At 44.1% G+C, this 24543-nt stretch overlaps 1 protein-coding gene and 2 non-coding genes across 4 annotated transcripts in view; all 3 read right to left on the bottom strand.

Annotated features, from left to right (window-relative positions):
- Positions 1 to 24543, bottom strand: part of Med24 (mediator complex subunit 24) — a 35392-nt gene that overhangs the window by 7453 nt on the left and 3396 nt on the right. The window contains exons 1-17 of one of the 2 annotated variants that reach the window (XM_026386707.2): positions 17075 to 17139; positions 16439 to 16605; positions 16271 to 16353; positions 8583 to 8621; positions 8102 to 8175; positions 7520 to 7752; positions 5857 to 5968; positions 5568 to 5718; positions 5185 to 5298; positions 4605 to 4652; positions 4096 to 4178; positions 3746 to 3832; positions 3059 to 3170; positions 2052 to 2194; positions 1569 to 1606; positions 960 to 1042; positions 95 to 273 (exon numbers count right to left, since the gene is read on the bottom strand). In XM_026386707.2, coding sequence (XP_026242492.2) covers positions 95 to 273; positions 960 to 1042; positions 1569 to 1606; positions 2052 to 2194; positions 3059 to 3170; positions 3746 to 3832; positions 4096 to 4178; positions 4605 to 4652; positions 5185 to 5298; positions 5568 to 5718; positions 5857 to 5968; positions 7520 to 7752; positions 8102 to 8175; positions 8583 to 8621; positions 16271 to 16353; positions 16439 to 16568 — 1709 coding nt within the window. In that variant the 5' untranslated portion in view covers positions 16569 to 16605; positions 17075 to 17139. Of the gene's footprint in view, positions 1 to 94; positions 274 to 959; positions 1043 to 1568; positions 1607 to 2051; positions 2195 to 3058; positions 3171 to 3745; positions 3833 to 4095; positions 4179 to 4604; positions 4653 to 5184; positions 5299 to 5567; positions 5719 to 5856; positions 5969 to 7519; positions 7753 to 8101; positions 8176 to 8582; positions 8622 to 16270; positions 16354 to 16438; positions 16606 to 17074; positions 17140 to 24543 lie in introns of those variants that run through there. The other variant, XM_026386706.2, reaches the window with a different exon arrangement.
- Positions 1239 to 1342, bottom strand: LOC113181566 (small nucleolar RNA SNORD124). Its single transcript, XR_003300606.1, has one exon. It is a non-coding gene; the product is annotated as a small nucleolar RNA SNORD124 (small nucleolar RNA).
- Positions 13733 to 13802, bottom strand: Trnav-cac (transfer RNA valine (anticodon CAC)). The gene has a single exon. It is a non-coding gene; the product is annotated as a tRNA-Val (tRNA).

The following is a 24543-nucleotide window of genomic DNA, read 5'->3' on the forward strand; positions in this document are numbered from 1 at the left end:
AAAAATCACCTCAGGTGAGTACGGAAGGGCTTAGGAGAAAGGGTCTTGGCTCTATCCCACCACTGCCCTTAGAGTAGGCACCCAAACCACTAACACCAGCTTCATCTCTGAGGAGTTGTTGAGCAGGGCCACCAAGGATTCCACTTTGGTGGAGTCAGGCCGGAAGCAGGGGTGGTCAGGGTTCAGGATCTTGCCCTCCTCTGGCATGCAGGTCTGCATCCAGGTCTCAAAGAAGGGTACCTCTGCTCCTGTGCTTGACTCTGACAGAATCACCTGGGCAAGAGTGAAAGGAGAGGTCCTAGTTAAGTGAGGAGGATGAGCCTGGGATTGAAATTCTGTTTCCTGCCCCCTGCTATTTCCTTCCCAGCCTGAAGAACTAGGGGAAAACTGGTCTCAAGGGATGCAGAAAGGGCCTATGCTGCCACCTAGTGGTTGGTGTGGCTGTGGCACTAAAGTATGTGAGGCATGACTAGGGGCATCTATTGACTTCCCCCAGGGATAGGCACCTGATTTCTGAGTCCAGCAACACCAACTGGCTTGGTGAAACACATTGACCAATTATATTGTTATGCTGTGTGTATGTACGAATGCATAACAATGAATCCCACATAACAAGGAATAATTACAATGCACCAATAAAAATTTAAAAAAGAAAATGCAATGTAATCCAGAATAAGACTTCTACCTCACACATAAATTAAGGTCTTAAGAGTCCAAAGAATTTTCCCAAGAAAATACAAATGTATTTTCCATGTTTTAACAAAAATAATGTTAAAGAAGCTATATCATCAATTAGTTGAATCAGAATAAAAATTCTGATCAACGGCAAACAAAAAAACAAAACTCCCCAAATAATGGCTTGGGAGACTTATGGGGTGAGGGGAGTTATTGATTGGTTGCTTCATCTTTGCCCTGCCCACTTGTCATCCCCTAACCCCACTTGCAGTCCTCTCACTCACCTCTGAGCCATAGGTCTGGGCCACATGGCACAACATGAGGAAGGAGATATCAAAGAGCAAGGCACGAACTGAGGCTGTTTTGGCTGTGGAAGGGAGAAGAAGGCCAGCCCCTCAGCCCAGGGTGAAGACCCAAGGCCTGTGTCTGGATCATGAGAACAGAATTTGTCTTTTTGTTGTTGCTTTTTTTTTTTTTTCTTTTAGTGGAGCTAGGGACCGAACCCAGGGTCTTGTGCATGCTAGGCACACACTCTCCCACTGAGCCACATCACTAGCCCAGGATTTGTCTTAAGGAAGGTCAGGGACCACATGGTTCCTTCAAAGCTCTGAGGCTCAGAATCCTTTTCTTGAGTCTCAATTAGAACATCATCCCTTCCTTGGAATCCTTGTGTATCCTCCAATACACAAACAAATCACAAAGCGAACAGGTGGGAGAAAAGCAAAAGGATGGCATTAGAAGATCCCATTCCCAGCATCTCCTTCACTCAAGGCTCCCAAAGCTTTAGTCAGTCATGGCTCAGAGGAGGAAACCCAGCTGCCCCACAAGAAGCAAAGGCAGCCCCTCCCTCTGCACCCTCCCTACTGCCACTGAGGTCTGCAAAGTTGACTTACTGCTCTCTCCACTGCCATGGGTGGTGAACTCATTCAAACTGTGGAAGAAATGGACAGGGTAAGAGTTAAGCAACAGCCAGCAACTGAGGCCGCAGGGCTCGGAGGGGCAGTCACTAGAATATAAACTACAGGCTAAGCTTAAAATGAGCATCATTATACCAGAAAAAAAAATTTTTTTCTATTATTAAAAGATTTTTTAGGCCTAGAAAATAGCTCATTGATGGAACAATGTTCTATATGTCAAGTTCCAGGAAAATTAAAAAAGGCAACAGAAATATGAAGTTCCTTATTAATAACTGGGAAAGGAAAAGACCTCTTCGAGTCAAGAGAACTGGCTCCTCTATCGAGGCCTCTGGCTGGGTTGCCCTGGCCTAGCCTGTGCATCTCAAGGGAGACCCAGACCCAGGTGCCCAACTCCTACTCTGCCACCTCCTCCCTTTAGAATGTCCTCCCCTCCAAGGTCAAGGGCTCAGTCATTCTCACTTGATGAATTTCCGGGCAAAGGATTTAAGCTTCCCGGTGGCAGCAGCAGCAGCCAGCAACAAGTCCAGGCTCTTCCCGGACAGCATGTGTCCCAGGACCCCCAGCAGCCCCTCTGGGGACTTGGAATGGTCTGCATCCATCGTCTGGGGACAGGACAGGAAGTCAAGTCCTGAAGAACATTGAAGATCCCTACCCCGCCCAGATACAGCCAGGCATATTTCCTCTCTTCACGTCTCTAATAGCTAGCATACCACCTCTGCAATTTAATCTGTCGTTCTGCCTCAACCTGGAAACCATTCCCAAAATCTAAACACTGCTCTATAATCCACCCCTCTCATCCATACTGTCATGATGGTAGTGGGAATAGGAAGCTTGGCTATTGTGTCCTTTGTCCCGCCACAGTTCTAGAGATTGAACCCAGAGTTGTTTTACCAATGAGCTACTTTCTCATTTCCTTCTATTTTTTTTATTTTGAGTGGGTCCTACTAAGTTACTGAGATTGGCCTTGAACTTGCAATCCTACTGCCTCAGCCTCCCAAGTCACTGGGATCCCAGGCCTACACCACTACACCTGGCTACTGTGTCATTGTGAGATGGCATCTCTGAAACACCTACATGTGAAGCTTATAGTGGTAGCTGCCCTTGCGTTCCCCCTTTCTCTGCTTCTAAAGTAACTATGACTGGAATCCAGATGAGAGAGATCTATGAGCCCTGTTTATTTATCTGGACATAGAGGAAAACCAGAAGGAAGAAAGAGAAGACTGCTGGGCACAGTGGCACACGCCTGTAATCCCAGCAGCTCAGGAGGCTGAGGCAGGAGGATCGTGAGTTCAAAGCCAGCCTCAGCAAAAGTGAGGCACTAAGCAACTCAGTGAGACGCTGTCTTTAAATAAAATACAAAAATAGGGCTGGGGATGTGGCTCAGTGGTCGAGTGCCTCTGAGTTCAATCCCTGGTACAAAAAAAAAGAAAGGGAAGACCCTGGTGGCAAGGAAAGGATGCACTCACCTTGAGAATGTTTGTGACAGTAGGCTCTGCACGGAGGATGAGCCCGGGATTAGGCTGGATGTTGGCATTTTCTGATGACTTTTGCTGGGGTGCATGTTCCCGATCTGCTGAGCTATGGCCATGACCAGTTGGCAAGAGAAGGGGACAGGAACCAAGAGAAATTCTTCAAACACTCCCTACTCCCTAGTCCAACCCCAGAAGCAGAGGCACAGAGGTGGTGGGAAGCATACAGAAATTCTGGGGGGCTGGGATGTAGCTCAGTGGTACAGTGTTTGCCTTGTATGCACAAGGTCCTGGGTTCTCTTTTCAGCACCACCAAAAGGGGAAAAAAAAAAAACTTTGGCGTTGGGATGAAGTTTATGAAAGGGTGTTCGATACTGGAATCACTTCAATTTGTCATGAGTCATTACATTTATTTTGAAAGTTAATTTAAGATTTGTTTTGAAAATTTGAATTTTTTCTTTGGTCACAAAAGAGGGTGAGTTAAAGAGCAGCAAAGAATAGTGTAAAACCCCGGTCTGAAGTCAGCATCTTCTTTCCCCCCTGGTTTCCTGTGTTACAAGGTATGGTGCCAGTCACTTGCAACCCAGAGTTCAAACAGAAGAGGGAAAGGTACCAGCAGGCAGTCTGACATGACAGAGGGATGTCACAGGGCTCTTGAGGCAGCCCAAATGGACTTGCACTTACCGCTTGGCTACAAGGTTGGCGAAATTAGCTTCAGACAGAAGGCCCTGCTTGTTACATTCTTGGAGGAGGAAGTTTGTACAGTCACAGCTGTGAGGGAAAACAGGATGAGGAAAGTGGGCACAGAGCTAGGGCTTTTGAGGAATGGGAACAATGGGTTCCTGCCCTGTCTCCTCCCTCCTTCAGGATGAAGACAATTTGGAGTGCCCGAAGGCAGGCAGAATGACTGTGGATACTTGACAACATTGTGTCACCAACAAGGAGACAGGATCTCTTGAAATCCTTCTGACATAGAGAGCAGGGGAAGGGCCCAGACATCTTCTAGTAACAGAGGTAAGTAGGGGAGTTCATACTTGCAGCGCTGGTCAGCTTTGTCCAGCAAGGGTGTGAGCTTCAGCAGGAACTCAAAAGCACAGTTGACATCCTCAGTGAAGTCCTGCAAAGAGTCAGCAACTTCCCCTGGATTTTGGGTCCTCCATGCCTCCTGAAGCCTATGGTGTAGACTCACAAGGATACCATGCTGGGTGAGCCTCAAATAGGCTGCACCCACCACTATGCCCCAGCAGCTGGGTGGGGAAATGTTGGAGGCATCACTGCTCCCACATGTCCACTCTTGCCCAACCATCATGGGCAACCTTGCCTGTGGAGGGTCCGAACTGAGATGTGTCCTATCAGGAGCCCGGGAGTGCATCCAAGGATGCTCCCAGGTGCTCAAGCACATCCATGGGATTCTAGCCTCCCTCCTGGCACACACACTCTGCTGCTCAGCCAGGGTCTGTGGGACCCTCTTCTTGCCCTTGTTTCTCAAGGGAAGAAATACCCTTAGCTGCTCCCATCCTGCCATCTCATTTCTCCAACTCACCTTGTCCCCATGACAGTATTTCTTCAACTTCACCAAAACCTGTGGAATCTAGGGAGTGAGGTAGGAGGAAAAACAGGAATTTCAATTTCTTTTCTCTTTCACCCGCCACTGAAGGCCCCTCATTCCCTGCCCTGGACACAGTAACAGGAACATTACTGTCCTGGAAATGAAAGCATTCTTATTAAAGACCAATCTTAAAGTCCATGGGCACCCAAACACCTGATTCCCCTCACCCAAAAAGACCTGGTGACCTCTCACTTATGCTGATTCAACAAAAAAATATCATTTGCAAAAGTGGAACCCAAGCTTCAAGGGGGACCAGGACCGCTTTCTCTGACTCCCTCAGCTGCCCTGCACCAACATGACCAATGACAAACTAAACAGCACCTTGTGGCAGGAAACAACAGAACCCTGTCAAGTGGGCTAAAAAGACTTTCAGAGGAAATAATCAATTGGAACTTGTGCTAGGGACTTAGCAGGCTGGGTCTGATGCCAGCAGAAGGCACATGTCCAGCATTTCACTGTTTCTCCTAAGAACTATCCCTAGATGGGCTCTCTGTTGCTCACATGTCCCAGGTACCTTGAGGTAGGTGAAAGCCGTCCACTTGAGCTCCTCCGTGCCCTCAGGAGACTCAATAAGCCCCACAAAGCAGGCTTTCCAGATCTCCAGGACAAAAAGCGGGGTGGGGATATGCTATAGGAAGATCCAAGGGTGGAGTATAAGAGAGTGCCCTGTACCCCTTCATCCTTCTGCAGGTTCTGGGGACCAGGTTAGGTCAACATTAGGACTAGGGACCTAATGTTAAATGACAGGACTGTCATCCACTTAGTATCAGAGCATCCACTTAGTATCAGGGACCAAAAGAAAACCTATTCCTCCCAAGAAGTACCAGAAGAATCCTCCCTCCTTCCCCAAATGGCCAGCCCCCCTTAGAGAAAGGAGAGCCACTCGGCCCCTCCCACCTGCATGCGCTTCACCATCATCAGCTGCTCCACCAGGGGCTGCGTCTCACCGGTCAGGTTCATGGTGCCCTCGAGCAAGACCACCGCGTGCACAGTGGGAAAGCCAGTCTTGTGCAGCTGCTCTGAGTGCACAGATAACATGGTGGGGATGCTGAGGAGAACAGACACAGGGCAGTGTTGGGGACTGAAGGTAAGAGCGAGAGGACAGACTGGGTACCACATCTTCCCTTGACACCCCAAGGCATTTCCTCTCTCTCCCTTCACCACCTTCACCCTGGAAGCTGGGTACCTCCTAATGAGTGTGCCACACTGTTCAGCCTGGCTCCGGAGCTGGGGGTTGCTGAGATTGGCCAGGATCTCCCCAAGCTTCAAGAGCGAATGCTCAATGGCAGTCCAGGAGGCTGGCAGAGAGAAAGAAATGCAGAGCCATGATGGGAAACAAAGGAGAAACAGAGCCTGGTCCCAATCTCCTCAATCGTGGCACTCCCTGGGCCCAGGAAACCGCATAGGGAGGCTTTCTCTGAGGATGACACAGAGGTCTGGGCCATGAGGGCAGCATGCACTAGAAGGGAGTGAGCATCAAAGGCCAGAGCCCCTTAAAACCATTCCCGAGGGCCTGACTTCCAGGGACTACACAACTGACTTCACTGACTGGCAGGCACATGTAGGCAGTGAGAGAGAGAAGTGAGGGAGGCTAGAGTTCAGCAGCACAAAGACGGAAGTGACCACAAATTGGGTCAGAAACAGCCAATTCAAAAGGCAAGCCTTATAGTGGCCATCACCTCCACTCTGGGCAAGCTGGCATCCTACACACTACCCACCCTTCATCTGGGCTGGATGATGAGGGCTCCCCCCTTCTGAAATGCCTCAGTTATACATCCTTCATGGCTCTGTTCCCTTAATAACCTGCCCAACTGGTCTAACCCACCCATCTCTCTCCTAAATGCCTGCACTGCATATTTATCACTTAGTTATAAGTCATTTATCCTAGTTACAATTCCAGAAGGTCCAATGATGAATAATGGCACCAACCAGCCCATTGACTATCATGTAGCATGGGGTGTGGGGGGGGGAAGAAGACAAGACCTGAGATCCATTAAAAATAAATATTCATTCACTTTCCAGCAATAAACATTTATCACACGTTCAAAGTAGGCAAGAAACTGTCAGCATAGCCTATTTTGACACAGATTCTCTTTCTGGACTTTGCATTCCCAGACAATAAAACATATTTAGAGAAGTAATAAACAGACTAAGCTCTCCAACCCAGGACACTGGGTGTCACCCACTCTAGCACTTAACAGAAGACAAAAGCTCCTTAGGTGGTCCTGAGCCACCACAGTCTAAGCAAGACTATGGCCTCAAGACCCCTCAGGGATGATGGAAGGCTTCCCTCCCACAGATCTTCCTGTTCTCAGGCTCTGGAAAGTTCCAACATTTTAGCATCTGAACTTGAGTGAAGAGATGGATGGTACACAGGCCTGATAGGCACGGAGTTTAAAGGGACATTTCAGGTCATACTCAAATTCAAGAGTTATTTGCTTCCAGAAGATGAGTAATATGGAAACAAACAAGAACAGACGGTATAGTTGTCTTGTCCTCTAATTTTCTTTGCACATACGATGTACTAGTCTTGCTTCCCACTAGTGTGTAAGCTTGTTGAGGGCAGGGACCCTGCCACATGCTCCTTTGGGAGCCCCCCTCCCCCCTCCCCCAGCACCTGGCATAGTGCTGGGCAGACGACAATGCTCAGTAAATACCTGTTGGTTGATTGGCTCGGGTGCCACCCTGCCCAAGTCCCTGGGATGTATGCAATGCTTATGGGGAGAGAAAAAAGGAAGTGGGATGGTTTCAGATCCTCCTGGAAAGAAGTGGGATGGCATCCTGCCTCTCCCCTCTCAATTAAAAGGAACAGCTACAAGAATAGTGGCACAGGTAATCAGGGGACATACAGGCCTCCTCTAGTTTGGCGATGTGCAGCAGGGCCCGATTCTTGGTGCTGCTGAGGGTATTCTCCAGGCGCTGCAGGCACATGGCAAGCTGCTTCTCCCCAGTGGCTGGAGTGCAGGCCTCCACTCCTTCCTGGAGCCGCTCTGCAGAGGCCGCGGTGCAGCGCAGCAGCCAGTGGAGGGCGCTGAGAAGGGCTCGGCACAGCCCAATGCACTCCTCTGCTTTGCCGTGACAGCTACCAGGAAAGGATGTGAAATCTGTCTCTGATCCAGAGGCTGAAATCTGACCCACACCAATGTTCCCCAGAGAACTCTGGCACTCCCCTACTAGGGAAGAGAGTTGGAAAGCTAGCAAAGTCCTAGGGAAGACACCGAACTCGGCTGCCTTCCACCAGACAAGATTTCAAATGAGCTATTCCAAGTAAAGAGGCATTTCGACTTAAGGGAATAAATAGAAAACATGGGGATGGGCAGGTGGGTAGAAAAAATGTGGGAATCCACAGAGTTGATCTCAGACTATATGCTAGGAGCTTCTCCTATACCTTGAGAGAATGCTGGGTGAGAATCTCGTCACCCAGCCCTTACCTCAGTCGGTCACAAAACATGTCCATGATATCCAGCAAAGCCTGAATACACAGGTCTCGGGAAAAGTCATCAAACTGTGGAAAAAAAACAATAGAGAGGTTCAAGAATGCCCCAGCCAACCCCTGGATCTCACACATAGAACAGGTGGCACAAGTAGGACTCCTGCTTTTCTTTCCTCCAATCTCAGGTTTCAGATTCAACAGCCTTCTCATATTAAAAATTGGCTTCTAGAGCTGGGGATATAGCTCAGTTGAGTGTTTGTCTAGCATGCACAAGGCCCTTGGCTCGATCCCCAGCACCACAATAAATAAATAAATAGATAGATGGCTTCTACTTGCTAGCCCCCACTTCCCAGGACCTCCTTTCCTGATGGTAAGGGCAGCATCCAGCTTCACAAGTCATATGAGGTGGGCCTTGCTGGCACTATCATAGCTCTCTGGCCCCTGTATCCTACCTGGCTGGTGAGTGGTTATGTTCATACCTTACTGATAGCTGTGAGAACAGAAGAGTAGGACACCATCTAGAGGGAAAGAAGAAAGAAAATATTCAGATTACTAGTCTCCTACTCAAAAGGAACAATGATGCTTAATATTACTGCAGCTCTGAGACTCTGACCCCTTCAAGAGGCCTCCTCAACCCATTAAACAATATATAATAATGCCATACATTGCCCTATTTCTGCTTCTATCAGACTCAATGCAAATGATACCATCAACATAAGCCCATAGATGAGTTTAGGGCCAGGTGTAGTTGCATGCCTGTAATCCCAGCAACTTGAGAGGCTGAGGCAGGTGGATTCCAAGATTGAACATAGCTTCAGCAACTTGTCGAGGCCCTGGGCAACTCAGCAAGACCTTGTCTCTAGTAAAATATAAAAAAGGGCTGGGGATGTGGCTCGGTGGTTGAGTGCCCCTGAGTTTAATCCCTGCTACAAAAAAAGAGATAAGTTTGGGAATACCCAAAGGTGCTATATTTCATGTTCACATGCTACTTGTCCATATAAGCAAGGTTTAACTGACTACCAGTGAGTAAAAGAACCATCAAGGGCTAGGGATATAGCTCATTTGGTAGAGTGCTTGCCTTGCATGCACAAGGCCCTGGGTTTGATCCTAGCACCACACACACACACACACACACAAAAAAAAAAAAAAAAAAAGAAAGGAAAAGAGGAAAAGAACCAGTAAAAGTGAAGGCTATTATTATTTTATTCCTATACCTTTTTTTTTGGGGGGGGGAGGGGGCTGGGAATTGAACTCAGAACCTGGTGTATACTAAGCATACATTCTACCACTGGGCTACAATGCCCCCAGCCCTGTTCCTATAACTTCTATCAAGAAGAGTAATTTGAGCTGGGCGTGGTGGTGCATACCTGTACTCCTAGTGACCTAGGAGGCTTAGGCAGAAAGATATCAAGTTTGAGGCTAGCTTCAGCAACTTAGTGAGACCTTGTCTCAAAATAAAATAAAAAGGGCTGAGAGCAAAGCTCAGTGGTAGAGACTCTGGATTTGATCCCTGGTACTGGGGGAAAAAAAAATGTGATCTTGGTTGAGGGTACAGCTCAGTGGTAGAATGCTTGCCTAGCATAAATGAGGCCCTAGGTTCAATCTCCAGCACCACTAAAAAAAAAAAAAGGAGGAGGAGGAGTGGGAAAGAGAGAGGAAGAAGGAAAAAAGGAAAGAGTAATCTAATTTGGGCAGAAACTAAACAGAAACAAACATCTATGATGAACAAGGGCTACCTGCACTTTGAAATATGGAGTGAGCTTCCAAAGTTGAAATTTTTCCTCTATCTTCCAAGTAATTCCCTTACAACCATCATTACACATGCTGCCCCCACAATCAAGGAGCTCCTTGAAGATAAGGACACTCTTATTCAATGATTACCTCAATCTGTTTTTTTGTTTGTTTTAGTACCAAGGATTGAACCCAGGAGCACTTAACAACTGAGTCACATCCCCATCCTTTATTTGTTTATTTAATTATCTATTTAAATTTGAGACAGGGTCTCACTGAGTTGCTTAGGTCCTTGCTAATGTTAATGAAGCTACCTTTGAACTTGTGATCCTTATGCCTCAGCCTCCCAAACCTTTGAGATTACAGGCATGTACTACTACGCCTAGTTGACTACTACAATCTTGATATTTATAGAATAAATTAAAATGGATCTTTGGCTGGGTGAAGTGGCGTATGCCTATAATCCCAGCGGCTCGGGATAACATGCCTATAATCCTCAGGCCTGGAGTTTGATCCCTCCCCCCCAAAAAACCCAAATATTACACAAACACAAGGCTCTTTTTTTTTCTTTTTTCTTTTTTTGGTAATAGGGATTGAACCCAGGGGGGCTTAACCATTGAGCCTCATCCCCAGCCTTTTTTTATATTTTTATTTAGAGACAGGGTCTCACTGAGTTGTTTAGTGCCTCAATCAGTTGCTGAGGCTGGCTTTAAACTCACAATCCTTCTGTCTCAGCCTCCCAAGCTGCTGGGACTACAGGCATACACCATCACGCACTGCTAATACATAGCTTCTGAGTAATATAAATTTGGGAATCCTTGATTAAACATATATACATAGTTTTCTTTTTTCTTTCCTTTTCTTTTTATAGTACTGAGCCTTGTACATGCTCGGCAAATGCTATTCCACTGAGCTATAGCCCTACCACTTTTGAGACAGGGTCTAAATTGCCAAAATTGGCCTCAGCCCCCTGTGTTGCTAGGATTATAGGTGTGCGCCACCACAGCCAGCTTACATAGAGCTTTCTTTATTGTAGGACTTCTCAGAATTATAATATATTCATATACAATGAGAATCTCTAAGATGGCTGGAGATAAAACAAGCAAAATTCTTCAGATTTTTTTGACCATAGGATCTCATTTACCTAGTATTTCCAAAATACATTTTGGGAAATTCTACCTGAACAGAAAGTTCCCTGAAGACCTGGGAAGAGTATTGAATTCATATCTGTTTCTCCAGCACCTAGCACTGAGCCTGCTCCTAACAAAGTTTTCATTACTTTAAATAGTTGAATTTTAGGGCTGGGATTGTGACTTAGTGGTAGAGCACTCGCCTAACATGTGTGAGGCCCTGGGTTCCATCTTCAGCACCACATAAAAAATAAATAAATAAAATAAAGATATTGTGTCCAACTACAGCTAAAAAAAAAAAAAAAAAAAGTTGAATTCTAGAGACTGGAGTTGTGGTTCAGTGGTAGAGCACTTGCCTGGCATGTGTGAGGCCCTGGGTTCGAACCTCAGCACCACATGTAAATAAATAAATAATATAAAAGATCCATTTACAACTAAAAAATATTTTCAAAAAAAAAGTTGAATTCTATTAATTAGCTACATTCTGAAAAAAAAATTATCTTAAAATAAATTTGTTAGTAAAACCTATTCAGGGGAAGGCAGGAGATGTGAGCATAAGGAAGAAAGTAGAATGAAACAGACATTATTACTTTATATATGTATGTGACTGTATGACCAATGTGATTCTACAATATGTATACTCAGAAAAATGAGAAATTATATCCCATCTATGTATGATATATCGAAGTATATAAGTGTATTCTACTGTCACGTATAACTAATCAAAACAAATTTAAAAATTAAAAAAAAAAAGTAAAACCTATTCGTCACCATAAGATGAAGGATACCCAGTTCAGAAGAAATAATTTATCCTTGGGGCTAGGGGTATAATTCATTTATTGAATGCTTACCTAGTATACACAAAGCCATGGGTTCAATCTCCAGCTCAAAAAAACTGAGATGGAAATTTTTTAATATATTTTTTTCAGTTGTCAATGGACCTTTAATTTATTTATTGATACATGGTGCTAAGAATTAAACCCAGAGCCTCACACATGCTAGGCAAGTGCTCTGCCACTGAGCCACAACCCCAGCCTGAGATGAAGGATTTATACTGAATAAATTTAGTCCATACATAGAATCTATCAAGTTGTCAGATGTTTAAAAAATAATTATAATCTGCTGTGCATACCTATAACCCATGTGACTCAGAAGGCTGAGGTAGGAGGATCACAAGTTCCAGGTCAGCCTTGGAACAAGTTCATCTCAAAAAAAAAAAAAAAAAAAAAAAAAAAAAAAAAAAAAAAAAAAAAAAAACAGGGGATTTGGCTCAGTGGGTAAGTGCAATCCCTAGCACAAAAATAAAAAAAAAAAAAATTAAAAAGCAGAATGCAATGATAGAAACTACCAGAATAATCACCCACTTCCTGGGTTGTCTGTCTCCGCTTAAGGAGAAGAAGCCTCCAAAGATTTGAGAAGAAAGCTACATCAGCTTCAATGACCTGAGTATGTATTTTCCCTCCATATACAAAAATGATCCATCACCTAAACAGACTGCTCTCTGTTCAGACATCTTTAACTAGAATTCTTGAACAGGAGCAAAACACAGAGAGGGCTTAAATACAATCAGTGTTCAGAATTACCATCAGCAGGACATACTGTGAAGCCAAAGCTAGTGTCTGACAGTGATCAGGAAGCTGGGAGCCTGCCTGGGCAGAATGACCATAACCTTCCAGGCTAGTGTTTGTTTATTTACAACTGATGTCCCCATAGCAAGAGCTTGGCAAAGAACTGAACTTTGTTGGATACCAACCTCTAGGTGGAGCTGGCTGTTCCCAGTAAAAGAGACCCCACACTACAAGGAAAGAAACTCCCAATTCTGCATGTTTTGAGGAATATTGTTAGACAAAATTAACTTATGGTCTTCAAATTGTGAATTCTGTAGGTTCATCAAATTTTTGTTAAGTATATTAATAAAACACTGCTCCAGAGACCTGAAAACACTTTCTACGTGGTAAATTTTCACACAGCAGGACTTAACCTATTCCAGTCTCATTAATTCCATCAACATGCTAGCTCTGAACCACCACAAACCCCCGAGGCTGGAGGACAGTGGCATGGCCAGCTGGACACGTGGCTCGCCCAGCCTGACCTTGCAGCTGCTCTCTAATCCTCTCTGCTCTTCTTCATATTCAACACCCCAACTACTCCTAAATGCCCTCTCCAGGCACAACACTGGACCAAAGAGCCTCTTGACTCTGAAGGAAGAACGAATTACTGATTTTGCATAGCACTTGACAGGTCATGAAGGTCTTTCATGTATATTTATTTCTTACTCTCTTCAGCCTCTTTCTCCTTCTTGCCTTTCTCATCACTGTTTACACATCTCAAGATTCGTCTACTTTTGAAAGAGCTTCCCGCAGACCCCACATTTCCACTTAGCTACTCACTGTCTCTACCCACCCTCTTCTGTGTGCTCTTCAACTCACTCCAATCACTTCTGTTCTGACCACAATACCTTTATTTTGTTTCTATGTGGTGCTGAGGATCAAACCCAGTGCATTCTCGTTAAAGTCATCAACTAACTCATGCTGTTAAGCCCACTGGATCTGTTCTGATCAACTTCCTTGTTTATCGATCTACCTTTCCCTTGCCTTCTCTTTTTCTTTTTTTCCTTTGCAGTACTTGAGATTGATGCTAGACAACAGCTCTTCCTCCCCCAGCTCCTCCCTTGGCTTTTTTTTTTTTTTTTTTAGTACCACAGATTGAACTCAGGAGTACTCAACCATTGAGTCACATCCAGAGCCCTACCTCTTTATTTTCCCCCATGGTGCTGGGGATTGAACCCAGGGCCTTGTGCATGTGAGGCAAACACTCTACCAACTGAGCTATATCCCCAGCCCCCCAGACCTTTTTTTTTAATTTATTTTATATTATTATATTTTTAGCTGTCGATGGACACAATACCTTTATTTTGTTTCTATGTGGTGCTGAGGATCAAACCCAGTGCCTCATGCATGTCAGGCAAGCACTCTACCACTAATTAAATGTGTCAATATTAGAGTATCTATATGATATTTTCCAAATGACAAATCTGTGATTTGCAAAAATCATACCTGGATAAAAGATCTATTTGAAGTGCAAGAGAGAGAGATCAATGGATTCTAATGTTAATAGCATGTAAAATCTTCTTTGATAGGGCTTCAGATTATCTGTCAAATTTTAGTACAGTATCAAAGAAAAACATCGTTATCTTTATTTATTTTTTAAATATATATATATATATTTAATTTGAAAAATTTTTAGTTGTATTTGGACACAACACCTTTATTTATTTTTATGTGATACTGAGGATCAAACCCAGTGCCTCGCACATGCTAGATGAGCACTCCACTGCTGAGCCATAACCCCAGCCTCTTCAGTTATCTTTAAACTTATTAATATTTTTTCTTTTCAAATTAAACATCTAATGTGTAAAATCAGATTTTTTTCAGATGCTTTAAGCAAAATAGCCTATTATGACAATTGAATGTAGATCCAGGTATTATGGCACACACCTATAATCTTAACAACTCAAGAAACTAAGGCAGGAGAATGGCAAATTCTAGGCCAGCCTCAGGAACTTAGTGAGCTCCTATCTCAAAATAAAATAAAAAATAAAAATGGCTGGGGACGCAGCCAGTGATAAAGTGTCCCTGTGTTTAATCTGCAGTACCACCAAAAAAAAAAAAAAAATTGAATTCAGAAGCAGTTTTGAGAATTCACATGTCTATTTAACCTACACATTACATTTGCAAAAAAGTAAAACAATGCCATTTTATTTTTCTTTCTTTTCTTTTTTTCTGATAGTACTGGGGATTGCACCCAGGAGTGTTCTACCACTGAGCTATATTCCCAGACCTTTGTATTTTTTATTGAGATAGGGTCTTGCTAAATAACTGAGGCTGGCCCAAACTTGCAATCTTCCTACCTAAGCTTTCTAAGAGTCGCTGGAATTCCAGGCGTGCCTCCATGTGGCAACAGTGCCTTTTCCTTACTAATATTTTTTGTTTTGAAAAATATGGTTATTATTCACCATAATGTTATTTATGTTAATATGTAATGGGGGAAAATACGTAATTTTTTTTTACTTTTAAGTGAATTCATAAATTAAAAACTGAGAAACATAAGAAATATTTATCAGATAATATGAATAGATGTGATGCACATAAACAAAAGGTTTGTGAGAGACATAATTTTTAAGAGATCGGGGGTTGTGGCTCAGTGGCAGAGCATTTGCCTTGCTCATGTGAGGCACTGGATTCAAACCTCAGCACCACATAAAAATAAAGAAACAAAGATATTGTGTCAATCTATAACTAAAACAAAAATTTAAAAAATAATAATAATTTTTAAGAAAACAAAGGAGTCCTGAAAGCAAAAATGCTGCCCTGGCCATACCAAATTATTTTCAGTTCTTAAAAATACCATGAGGGGACTAGGGTTATAGCTCAGTGGTAGGTCACGTGCCTTGCATGCATGAGGCACTAGGTTCAAAACTCAGCACACATAAATATAAATAAATAAAGATACTGTGTCCATCTACAACTAAAAAAATATTAAAAAAAAAAAACAACACCATGTGATTTCTGCCTCCCAGACCTTGCACACATTTTTCTCTTTGCTTTATACACTTTCATCAATCTGCCTGGTTCTTACAAAACATTCAGGTCTTAAGCCTGAATAGTTTAAAATGGCTTAAACATCACTTCTTCCAGAAAGCCTTCCCTGATTGCTCAGACTGAAATTGGTACCCCTTCTGTGAACTCCCATAGTACCTATACTCTTTATCATAAATATATCCTGTGATTGATTAAACATCTGTTTTACCCACTACATTCCTTATGTACTGAGATCAGCTCTTGTTTATAGTTATGTCCCCAGGAGTTAGCACTGTCTGGCAAATATAAGCATTTGCAAACACTTTTTTTTTTTTTAAGCATTTGCAAACACTTTTTTTCCCCCGGGGTACTAGGATTGAACCACTGAGCTACCTCCCCAGCTTTTTTTATTTCGAGACAGGGTCCTAAGTTGCTTAGGGTCAGGCTTCATTGTTGAGGTTCACCTTGAACTCCAGATCCTCCTTCCTCAGCCTCCTGAGCAGCTGGGATTACAGGCTTGTGCCACCATGCCTGGCAGCATTGGTAAACACTTATTGGTAAACTGAATGTAATATTCATCAAGATAAATGAGTTATTATGTTTGCAAGAAAAGTGCAGTTCAGAAAGTGCTCTATTCAAATTCACTTAAAAAGTGTAAACTGACAACTGCATTCCAAGTGTTTTACCTCTAAAACCCTCACTCTTTGGGGGATGGGGGCAGTTTACCTGGGAACTAATGGCATACTTCAGATAAGACAGGATGAGAGGATTAGGGGAAGGTCCAATCATGGCCTGCTCCAAAAGTGCTTCTGCAAGGGAAATAACAAAGTAAAACTGAGTGGTTGCTCTTGGGGGTTTATTCCTCCCATCCATCCTTCCCGCTTTACTTGAGACCTGCCAGGTTGAGAATGTCCCAGGTGGCTCCTTTGGGAAAGAATTTCTTCATGTTGATTGCCCATTGGTAGTCACTCCATCGCTCCTTCCAGGCTTGCAAAATGGCTTGCTTCAGGTTCACCACCTTCATGACTTCACTCTGAGAAGGCGAGGCCGACAGTCGCCAGCTTTGAGGTAAAAGAAATGGAAAGAGAGAAGGGATGAGGTGCTGAGGGCAAGAACAGGGAAGGTAGAGTTAAACAGAAAGGAGATTCGGGAAAATAAAGCAAGGCATAAGAACCGGACGGAAAATAAAGAGAAAGGGTGCAAGGCAGAGATCCTGTCAAGATCTCCCCTCCTGAACTACCCTCCCTTAAACTGTGGCACTAAAAGAAGGTGTCACGTTATGTATAACTATAATGCACCAGTAAAAAATATGGAAAAATAAAAAGAGAGTGTCAAAGGGGCTGACACAAAAACTAACAGAGGGCAGGAAGGGGTTAACAGAGCTCCGGTTGCCTCATTACGCCCTTAGCTCTCGCTGTGTCCCTCAGCCATACCACCCCAAATCCTGACAGCCCTCTTTTCCCCATCTTCTCCTGAAATTATAATTCCCCACTTTCATTTCATCCACTACCACCCCAAATTTAAGCCTACCATACAATCGAGTTCTAGATCTTAGGCAACGCCATTTTGGCACCTATGAAGGAACTCGTTTTCTATTGGCTGGGGATACCAGATACTAACCAATGAGAATGCAGCAAGAGACAGGCTCCCGCCGCAGTGTCTTCTGGAAATTGTAGTTCGTTCTACCGGGGTCGCGTATGTCTAAACTAGCCGGAAAACTACGGAATTAATCTAGTGGGCCTTTCTCTCCTTCAGAGGACAACATCAAGGAGCTGAGGCATCAAGAGATTCAGAGACTAGGCAAGCAACCAGGCGTTGTCCAATGACGTCACTGTCTACCGGACCCTCAACTGCATTCTGACACCCCTAGTTAGTAGGCACTGCAAGCATGTTATGCTCAGTAACACGTTCTTTTCTGGCTTTGCCCTATTCACCCACTCACTCCAAAGCCCTGGCACCACCAGAGTTCTCATTTCTACACCTGTATTTCAGAAGTGACACTGCGGCGTAGTTAGTTGCACACATCACCACCTCACTCTAAAATCTGACAGTTCTCCCAGAATCTCCAGGCTATGCATACTGCTTGCATGCAGGTTAAGATCACCAAACCAAGTAAAGTCTAAGAAACTGTCCAAAAGGACCTAGGGAGACGTGATGAGGTAATGTGGTACCGTGAATGAGATCCTGGGACAGAAAAAGAATATTAAAGAAAATGTTACTGGGCACGGTGGCACATGCCTCTAAGTCCGGTGACTTGGGAGGCCAAGATAGGAGGATTGAAAATATAAGGATAGGCTGGGCAACTTAGCAAGATCCTGGGTCAAAACAAAAAATAGGGGCAGTGATTGTGACTCAGGGGTGGAGCACTTGCCTAGCATGTGTGTGGCACTGGGTTTGATCCTCAGTACCACATAAAAAATAAATAAAATAAAGGTATTGTGTCCATCTACAATTAAAAATTTTTAAAAATAGGGCTGGGGATGTGGCTCAAGCGGTAGCGCGCTCGCCTGGCATGCGTGTGACCCAGGTTCGATCCTCAGTACCACATACAAACAAAGATGTTGTGTCTGCCGAAAACTAAAAAATAAATATTAAAAAATTCTCTCTCAAAAAAAAATTTAAAAATAAAAACATAAATGGTTGGGTTGTGCCAGATGCGGTGGCCACACCTGTAATCCCAGAGGCTGCAGAGGCTGAGGCAGGAGGATCACAAATTCAAAGCCAGCCTCAGCAATGGCAAGGCGCTAAGCAGCTCAGTGAGACTCTGTCTCTAAATAAAATACAAAATAGGGCTGGGATGTGGCTCAGTAGTTGAGTGACCCTGAGTTCAATCCCTGGTACTACCCTCCAAAAAATGGTTGGCTTGTAACTCAGTGGTAGAGTGCTTGCCTAGCATGTTTGAGGTCTGGGGTTCAATCTCCAGTACTGAAAAAAGAAAAGGAAGAAAAAAAAACTAAAGAAATCTGATAAAGTATGGAATTTAACTAAAGGTTATAACTGTAACATACTAATATCAGGATATTAATAAAAGAAAAATTGGAAGCCGGTGTGGAGGCCAGTGGTAAAAACTTGCATAAAGCCTTGGGTTCCATTCATAGCACAGAAGGTAAAATAAAAAGACCTCCAAGAATATGGAGACCCTCTACTATCTTCAAATTTTTCCCTAAAAATCTAGAGCTTTTTGAAGTTCATTTTTAAAACTCTCTTTATTCCTAAGAACCATATTGTAGTTTATTATGTCCACAGCTTTTGCTTGTTTCCCTCCAGTGGGAAACCCAAAACCAAATGTTATCCACCACTGATAAGGATGTCTGAGCGTCCCTTCTCAAAGTCCCCATGCCTATGAACAACCAGCTACAAGAATAACATGGAGGCCCGCCACCAATGTTCTGTCATTCCTCCTTTTTAGCCCCTAAACCCCATGTTCTGAAGAGCATGATATCCCAACCCATGAGTCTAGTCTCCATCTCTCTCTCTCTCTCTCTCTCAGACAGATTTTGACTATGTAGCCCAGGCTGACCTCTAACTCACAGTCCTCCTATCCTAGCCTCCAAAGTAAGAGGAGGGCTGGGGATGTAGCTCAGTTGGTAGAGTGCTTACCTCACATGCACAAGGCCCTGGATTCAATCCCAAGCATCAAAACAAAACAAAACAAAAAACATAACCGTAGAAATGGAATTACAGATGTACACCACCACAACTGGCTCCTCCTAGGTCACCTTTTGAAGGAAAATCTTGATGATTCCAGAAGAGCATCCCACTCAAGCTCTGAAAGTAACCTTGTAGCTATGTGGGCAGATAATAACATGATCCTGGTTTTCTGGAGCATGGTCTAAATGGGAAGATAGGAATACTTTCCAAAGTGCAGGAGGGCCACAGCATGTCCCTCTAAGATTGATACTGCCTATGGCCTTCCCCACTCTACTCACCCACATTCCCCTCCATTCTGTTCCCTTTGTGCCTTCCCAAGTGACACTACTAGAGAAGAGTGTTTATACAAGACAGTTGTCAAATATGTGTAGCTAAAGTATTAAAAGCATGAAGGAGGGAGAACCCATACTCCTCATGCTTTACCTCCAGGTTCCCCCAGAAACCCCCCCCCAACACACACACACACCTGCCACCACTACAAGCCCTATTTCTCTGTAGTCTCTCACATAGCTGATTTCCCTTTTTCTCCCAGGACCCTCACTCCACCTTTGCCTGCCCCCACTTCCTATTCCTTTTCTATTACAGAAGCCTAAGCCCCCAGCCTTGGGCCATTCCTAGATCCTGTGCTACTATCCCATCTCTCATAGCCCAAACTGCCCTTCTTGGATAGAAGCTGTTAATGTGGTGACTGCACTTGACCTCACTGAGTTAGTGAGTCTTGACTCCAGTCCACCTGGGAGGGGGGAATATTTGGACCCTGAGGATAGTAATAATCTGAGCTCAAACCATGCCCTCTGGCAGGAAGCCTGGAAGATTTCTAAGGAAATGCCTCTTCCCCATTTCATAGTGATGGGAAGGCAAGTGTTGTAGTCAAGTCATCTGCCTTCCCTGTCACCCTACCTCTCACAAGCAGTCCTTTCTCTAGTCTTGGCAGGGTTCCTCAAGGACCAGATTCCTATTCAAGGACTCCCTTAGTTCTGGGCAAGGGCTATTTTCAATTTCTCTACTTTGACTCTTTTCTACTTTCTACTCTTTACTCTGTAAATATCAGAGACAGCTTTTCCCTATGTCACCTCTACCCATACAACACAATATCTTCCTGGGGATCCTCTTAAGCTCTCTGCCTTGCCCGCCATAGGAACAAGACTTCACAAAAATCTTCCAGAGGATCAGAAAAGATGCTAAAATCCTCTTTGGATTAAAAGGAAGTGTCACCTGAACACCCCCCTTAAAGTCCCCTCCTAATTTTCCACTGTCCTTAGCTGTCTCCCACCTCTGCTCTCCCACCCCTGAGCCCCAACATTTTCACCTTGTTGATTGGTCCCAACAGGAAAGGGTCTAGCTGTAGGGGAGGGGCAGGCAGAAGCCAAACAGGCAGAGTGACCTGGCAACATCAAGAATGGTGGCAAGAGGCTGGGGATGTGGCTCAAGCGGTAGCACGCTCGCCTGGCATGCGTGCGGCCCGGGTTCGATCCTCAGCACCACATACCAACAAAGATGTGTCCGCCGAGAACTAAAAAATAAATATTAAAAATTCTCTCTCTCTCTCTCTCTCTCTCTCTCTCTCTCTCTCTCTCTCTCTCTCCTCACTCTCTCTTTAAAAAAAAAAAAAAAAAAGAATGGTGGCAAGAGGCTGGGGTTGTGGCTCAGCGACAGAGTGCTCGTCTAGTACATGCAAGGCCCTGGGTTCGATCCTCAGCACCACATAGAAATAAATAAATAAAGGTGTTGTGTTCAACTACTTCAAAAAAATAAACAAAAAAAAATGGTGGCAAGGGCTGAGGTTGTGGCTCAGTGGTAGTGCTCTCCACTGGCATGTGTGAGACACTGAGTTTGATTCTCAACATCACATAAAAATAAATAAAATGAATGTATTGTGTCCATGTACAACTAAAATAAATAATAATAATAATGATAATAATAATAAAAGAATGGCATAACTGGCATCAAAAGATCTGGGGATATAGCTCAGTTGATAGAGTGCTTGCCTCACATGCACCACACACACACAAAATGGTGGCAAGAAAGCAGCTAAGCCAGGATCTGGTAAGAGGCTGGGAGAAATAGGCTTTTGAGTTCTCAAGGGGAAGGGGACATTCTTTATCTAGGCTATTGAGGAAAAGAGGCAAGAGTCTAGACCCCCAAACACTGAAATTATCAGTAAGCATATAAGAAACAGAGCTTTATAGCTACCTTTCGCTCCAGAAGGAAATTGAGTCATTCCTGTCCCCAAGGTAGAACAATTTCCTCTGGAAGCTTTCCTGGGTCCCCCAACTCTGAGCCGCAGGTGAATGGGAAAAGAGAGCTGTTACCATATACTCCTACGCGGATGGCTCCAAAGCTGTTTCCTCTCCCTACCAGTTCCCAAATCAAAACCCCTGCTTTCACCAGGTGTGGTGGCTCACACTGGTAATCCCAGAGATTTGGGAGGCTGAGGAAGGAGAATCACAAGTTCAAGGTCAGTCTCAGCAATTTTGCCAGGCCCGAAGCAATTTGGTGAGATCCTGTCTCAAAATAAAAGAGAGAGATAAAAGATAAAATGGGTTGGGGCTGGGGATCTGTGGTTAAGCATCCCTCAGTTCAATCCCTAGTATTTTTTTTTTAAAGATAGAGTGAGAGAGGAGAGAGAGAGAGAATTTTTCAATATTTATTTTTTAGTTTTCAGCAGACACAACATCTTTGTTCGTATGTGGTGCTGAGGATCGAACCCTGGCCGCACGCATGCCAGGCGAGCGCTACCGCTTGAGCCACATCCCCAGCCCTCAATCCCTAGTATTAAGAGAAAAAAAAAATCCCTGTTTTCTATTTATCTGGAGGAAGAAATCACAGATAAGAGGCCTGTGAAATGTCTATAACCTCAAGCAAAGCCCCAAGGACAGCCCTTGGACTCTCAGATCCCTATCTCTGTCTTCACACTGTTTCAAGAAAGGCAGAATTTGAACCAACCCTCTCTAATACCTTGGAGGACACTCGCCTTCTCCACACTCCCCGCACAGCAGGAAAGAAAGGTGTAGTGATCCTGAAGCCTGACAGTATCAAGGAAGGGAGACCAGTCTGCATATCCTGCTTATTGCACCTGCTCCAGGCCCTGAGAGCCACTCTACTTTTCCTGGCTGTCTTTCAGGGTTTCTTCTACCTTTATTCATTCGACACTTTTCCCCCTTGTACTGTGAATTGAACCCCGGGGTGCTCTGCCACTGAGCCACATCGCCAGCCCTTTTTTAAATATTATTATTATTATTTAGTTATAGGTGGATGGACACAAGGTTCGTTTTATTTTCCTGTGGTGCTGAGGATTGAACCCAGTGCCTCATGCATACTAGGCGAGCGCACTCTACCTCTGAGCCAGCCCAATCCCACATTGCCAGCCCTTTTTATTTTTTATTTTGAGTCAAGCTCTCAGTAAACTGCTGAGACTGGTTCCAAACTTGCAATCTTTCTGCCTCGGCTTCCAGAATAGCTGGGATTACAAGAACGTACCACTGCCTTTGGAGTCTATTTTATACCTCCATACAGGAGTGTCCCATCCTCTCCACTAACTGGAAAGGCACGACTTCAGAATAGGAAGCCCCAATTCTGATGGTAAAGGAGACTGCTCCCTCTTCTCTTCTCTGCTCTCCTTTTTTTTTTTTTTTGGTACCAAGTGTTGAAACCAAGAGGTTAACCACTGAGCTATATCTCCAGCGCGCGCTCCCTCTCTCTCTCTCTCTCTCTCTCTCTCTCTCTCTCTCTCTCTCTCTATATATATATATATATATATATATATATATATATATATAAATTGAGACAGGATTGCTTAGGGCCTTGTTAAATTGCTGAGGCTGGCTTTGAACTTGTGATCCTCCTGCCTCAGCCTCCCAAGATGCTAGGATTACAGGCGTGCGCCATCACACCCGGTGCTCTCCTGACAAAGGTAAGTTGAGGGGATTCTGTGGGGAAATGAAACCAGAGACTGGAAACAATTGGGGGATATAATATCTGACACAAATTAAAAAAAAAAAAAAACATTGCTGGGCACAGTGGTACACGCCTGTAATCCCCCAGCAGCTCCAGAGGCTGAGGCAGGAGGATTGCAAATTCAAAGCCAGCTTTAGCAATGGTGAGATACTAAGCAATTCAGTGAGACCCTGTCTCTAAATAAAATACAAAACAGGGCTGGAGATATGGCTCAGTGGTTGAGTGCCCCTGAGTTCAATCCTCAATACTCCCTGCCGCCCCCCCCCCAAAAAAAAAAAGAAAGAAAGAAAGACTGGTCACTGGTCACAGTGGTGTACACCTGTAATCCCAGCTACCTAAAGAGGCTGAGGCAGGATAAGTGCATGAAAGACACTTAATAAGACCCTGTTTGGAAATAAAAAATAAAAAGGACTGAGGATGTAGTTCAGTAGTAAAGCACTTGCCTAGTATTCTTGAAGCCCTGAGTCAGCTCCCATTACTGGAATAAAAAAAAAAAGTGTCAAATTTAAAAATAAAGGTAGGAGAATCCCTAAAAGACAGATGCCTGCTTCTTTTTCCATTTCTTGCTTCTACTACCAAAAGCAATGCTCCACCAGATGTGATCCTTCCCCTGACTCCCTCTTTGATGATTCATAGCTAGGGTGTTTAATGAGACAAAGGTGATAGGGGAGAAATAAGTGGCTATTTTACTCTTTTGTTGTTGTTGTATATTTGTTTTGGTGCTGGCACGTAAAGTAAACCCAGGGTGCTTTACAACTGAGCCACATCCCCAACCTTTCTTATTTATTCTTTTTTTTTTTTTTTTAATTTTGAGACAGGGTTTTGTTAAAGTACTTAGGGCCTCACTAAGTTGCTGAGGCTGGCTTTGAACTTTCGATCCTCCTGCCTCAGCCTCTGCAAATCACTGGGATTACAGGTATGTGCCTTCATGCCCAGCTGCCCCCAAACTTAATTTCCTTCTCCATTTTCATCTCTCCTTCTCCTTCTCTTTCTTCTTTTATCCAAGCATCATTTATTCTTGATTAGGAGATCATTAAAGGGGAAAAGCATCCAAGTTTTATGTTCTCTTAGCTGGTGGTACCATAGTTTCCTCAGTTTTCCAGAGCACCCCTAATAAGAGGGGCTGTGTTTATAGAGTGAAGGGGTGTCTGCTGGACACTTATTACTTGTTGACATTACCCAAAGTCCAGGAGGTCAAGATGCAGTAGGGGCACTGGTAGTGTAGTTCAATGGTAAAGATCATGTTTAGTGTGAGTGTGGCCCTGGGTTCATCCCCAGCACCAAATAAGCAAATAAATAATGAGATAGGGAAGGGAAATTATTAAGGTTCAGGCCACAGAGTTAGCTCCAGGGCTAGCTGGCAGAGGCTTGTCCCCTGTTTTCCCAAAGTG

The sequence above is a fragment of the Urocitellus parryii genome, chromosome 7, assembly GCF_045843805.1.
Source record: "Urocitellus parryii isolate mUroPar1 chromosome 7, mUroPar1.hap1, whole genome shotgun sequence".
In the NCBI taxonomy this organism is placed as follows: Eukaryota; Metazoa; Chordata; class Mammalia; order Rodentia; family Sciuridae; genus Urocitellus; species Urocitellus parryii.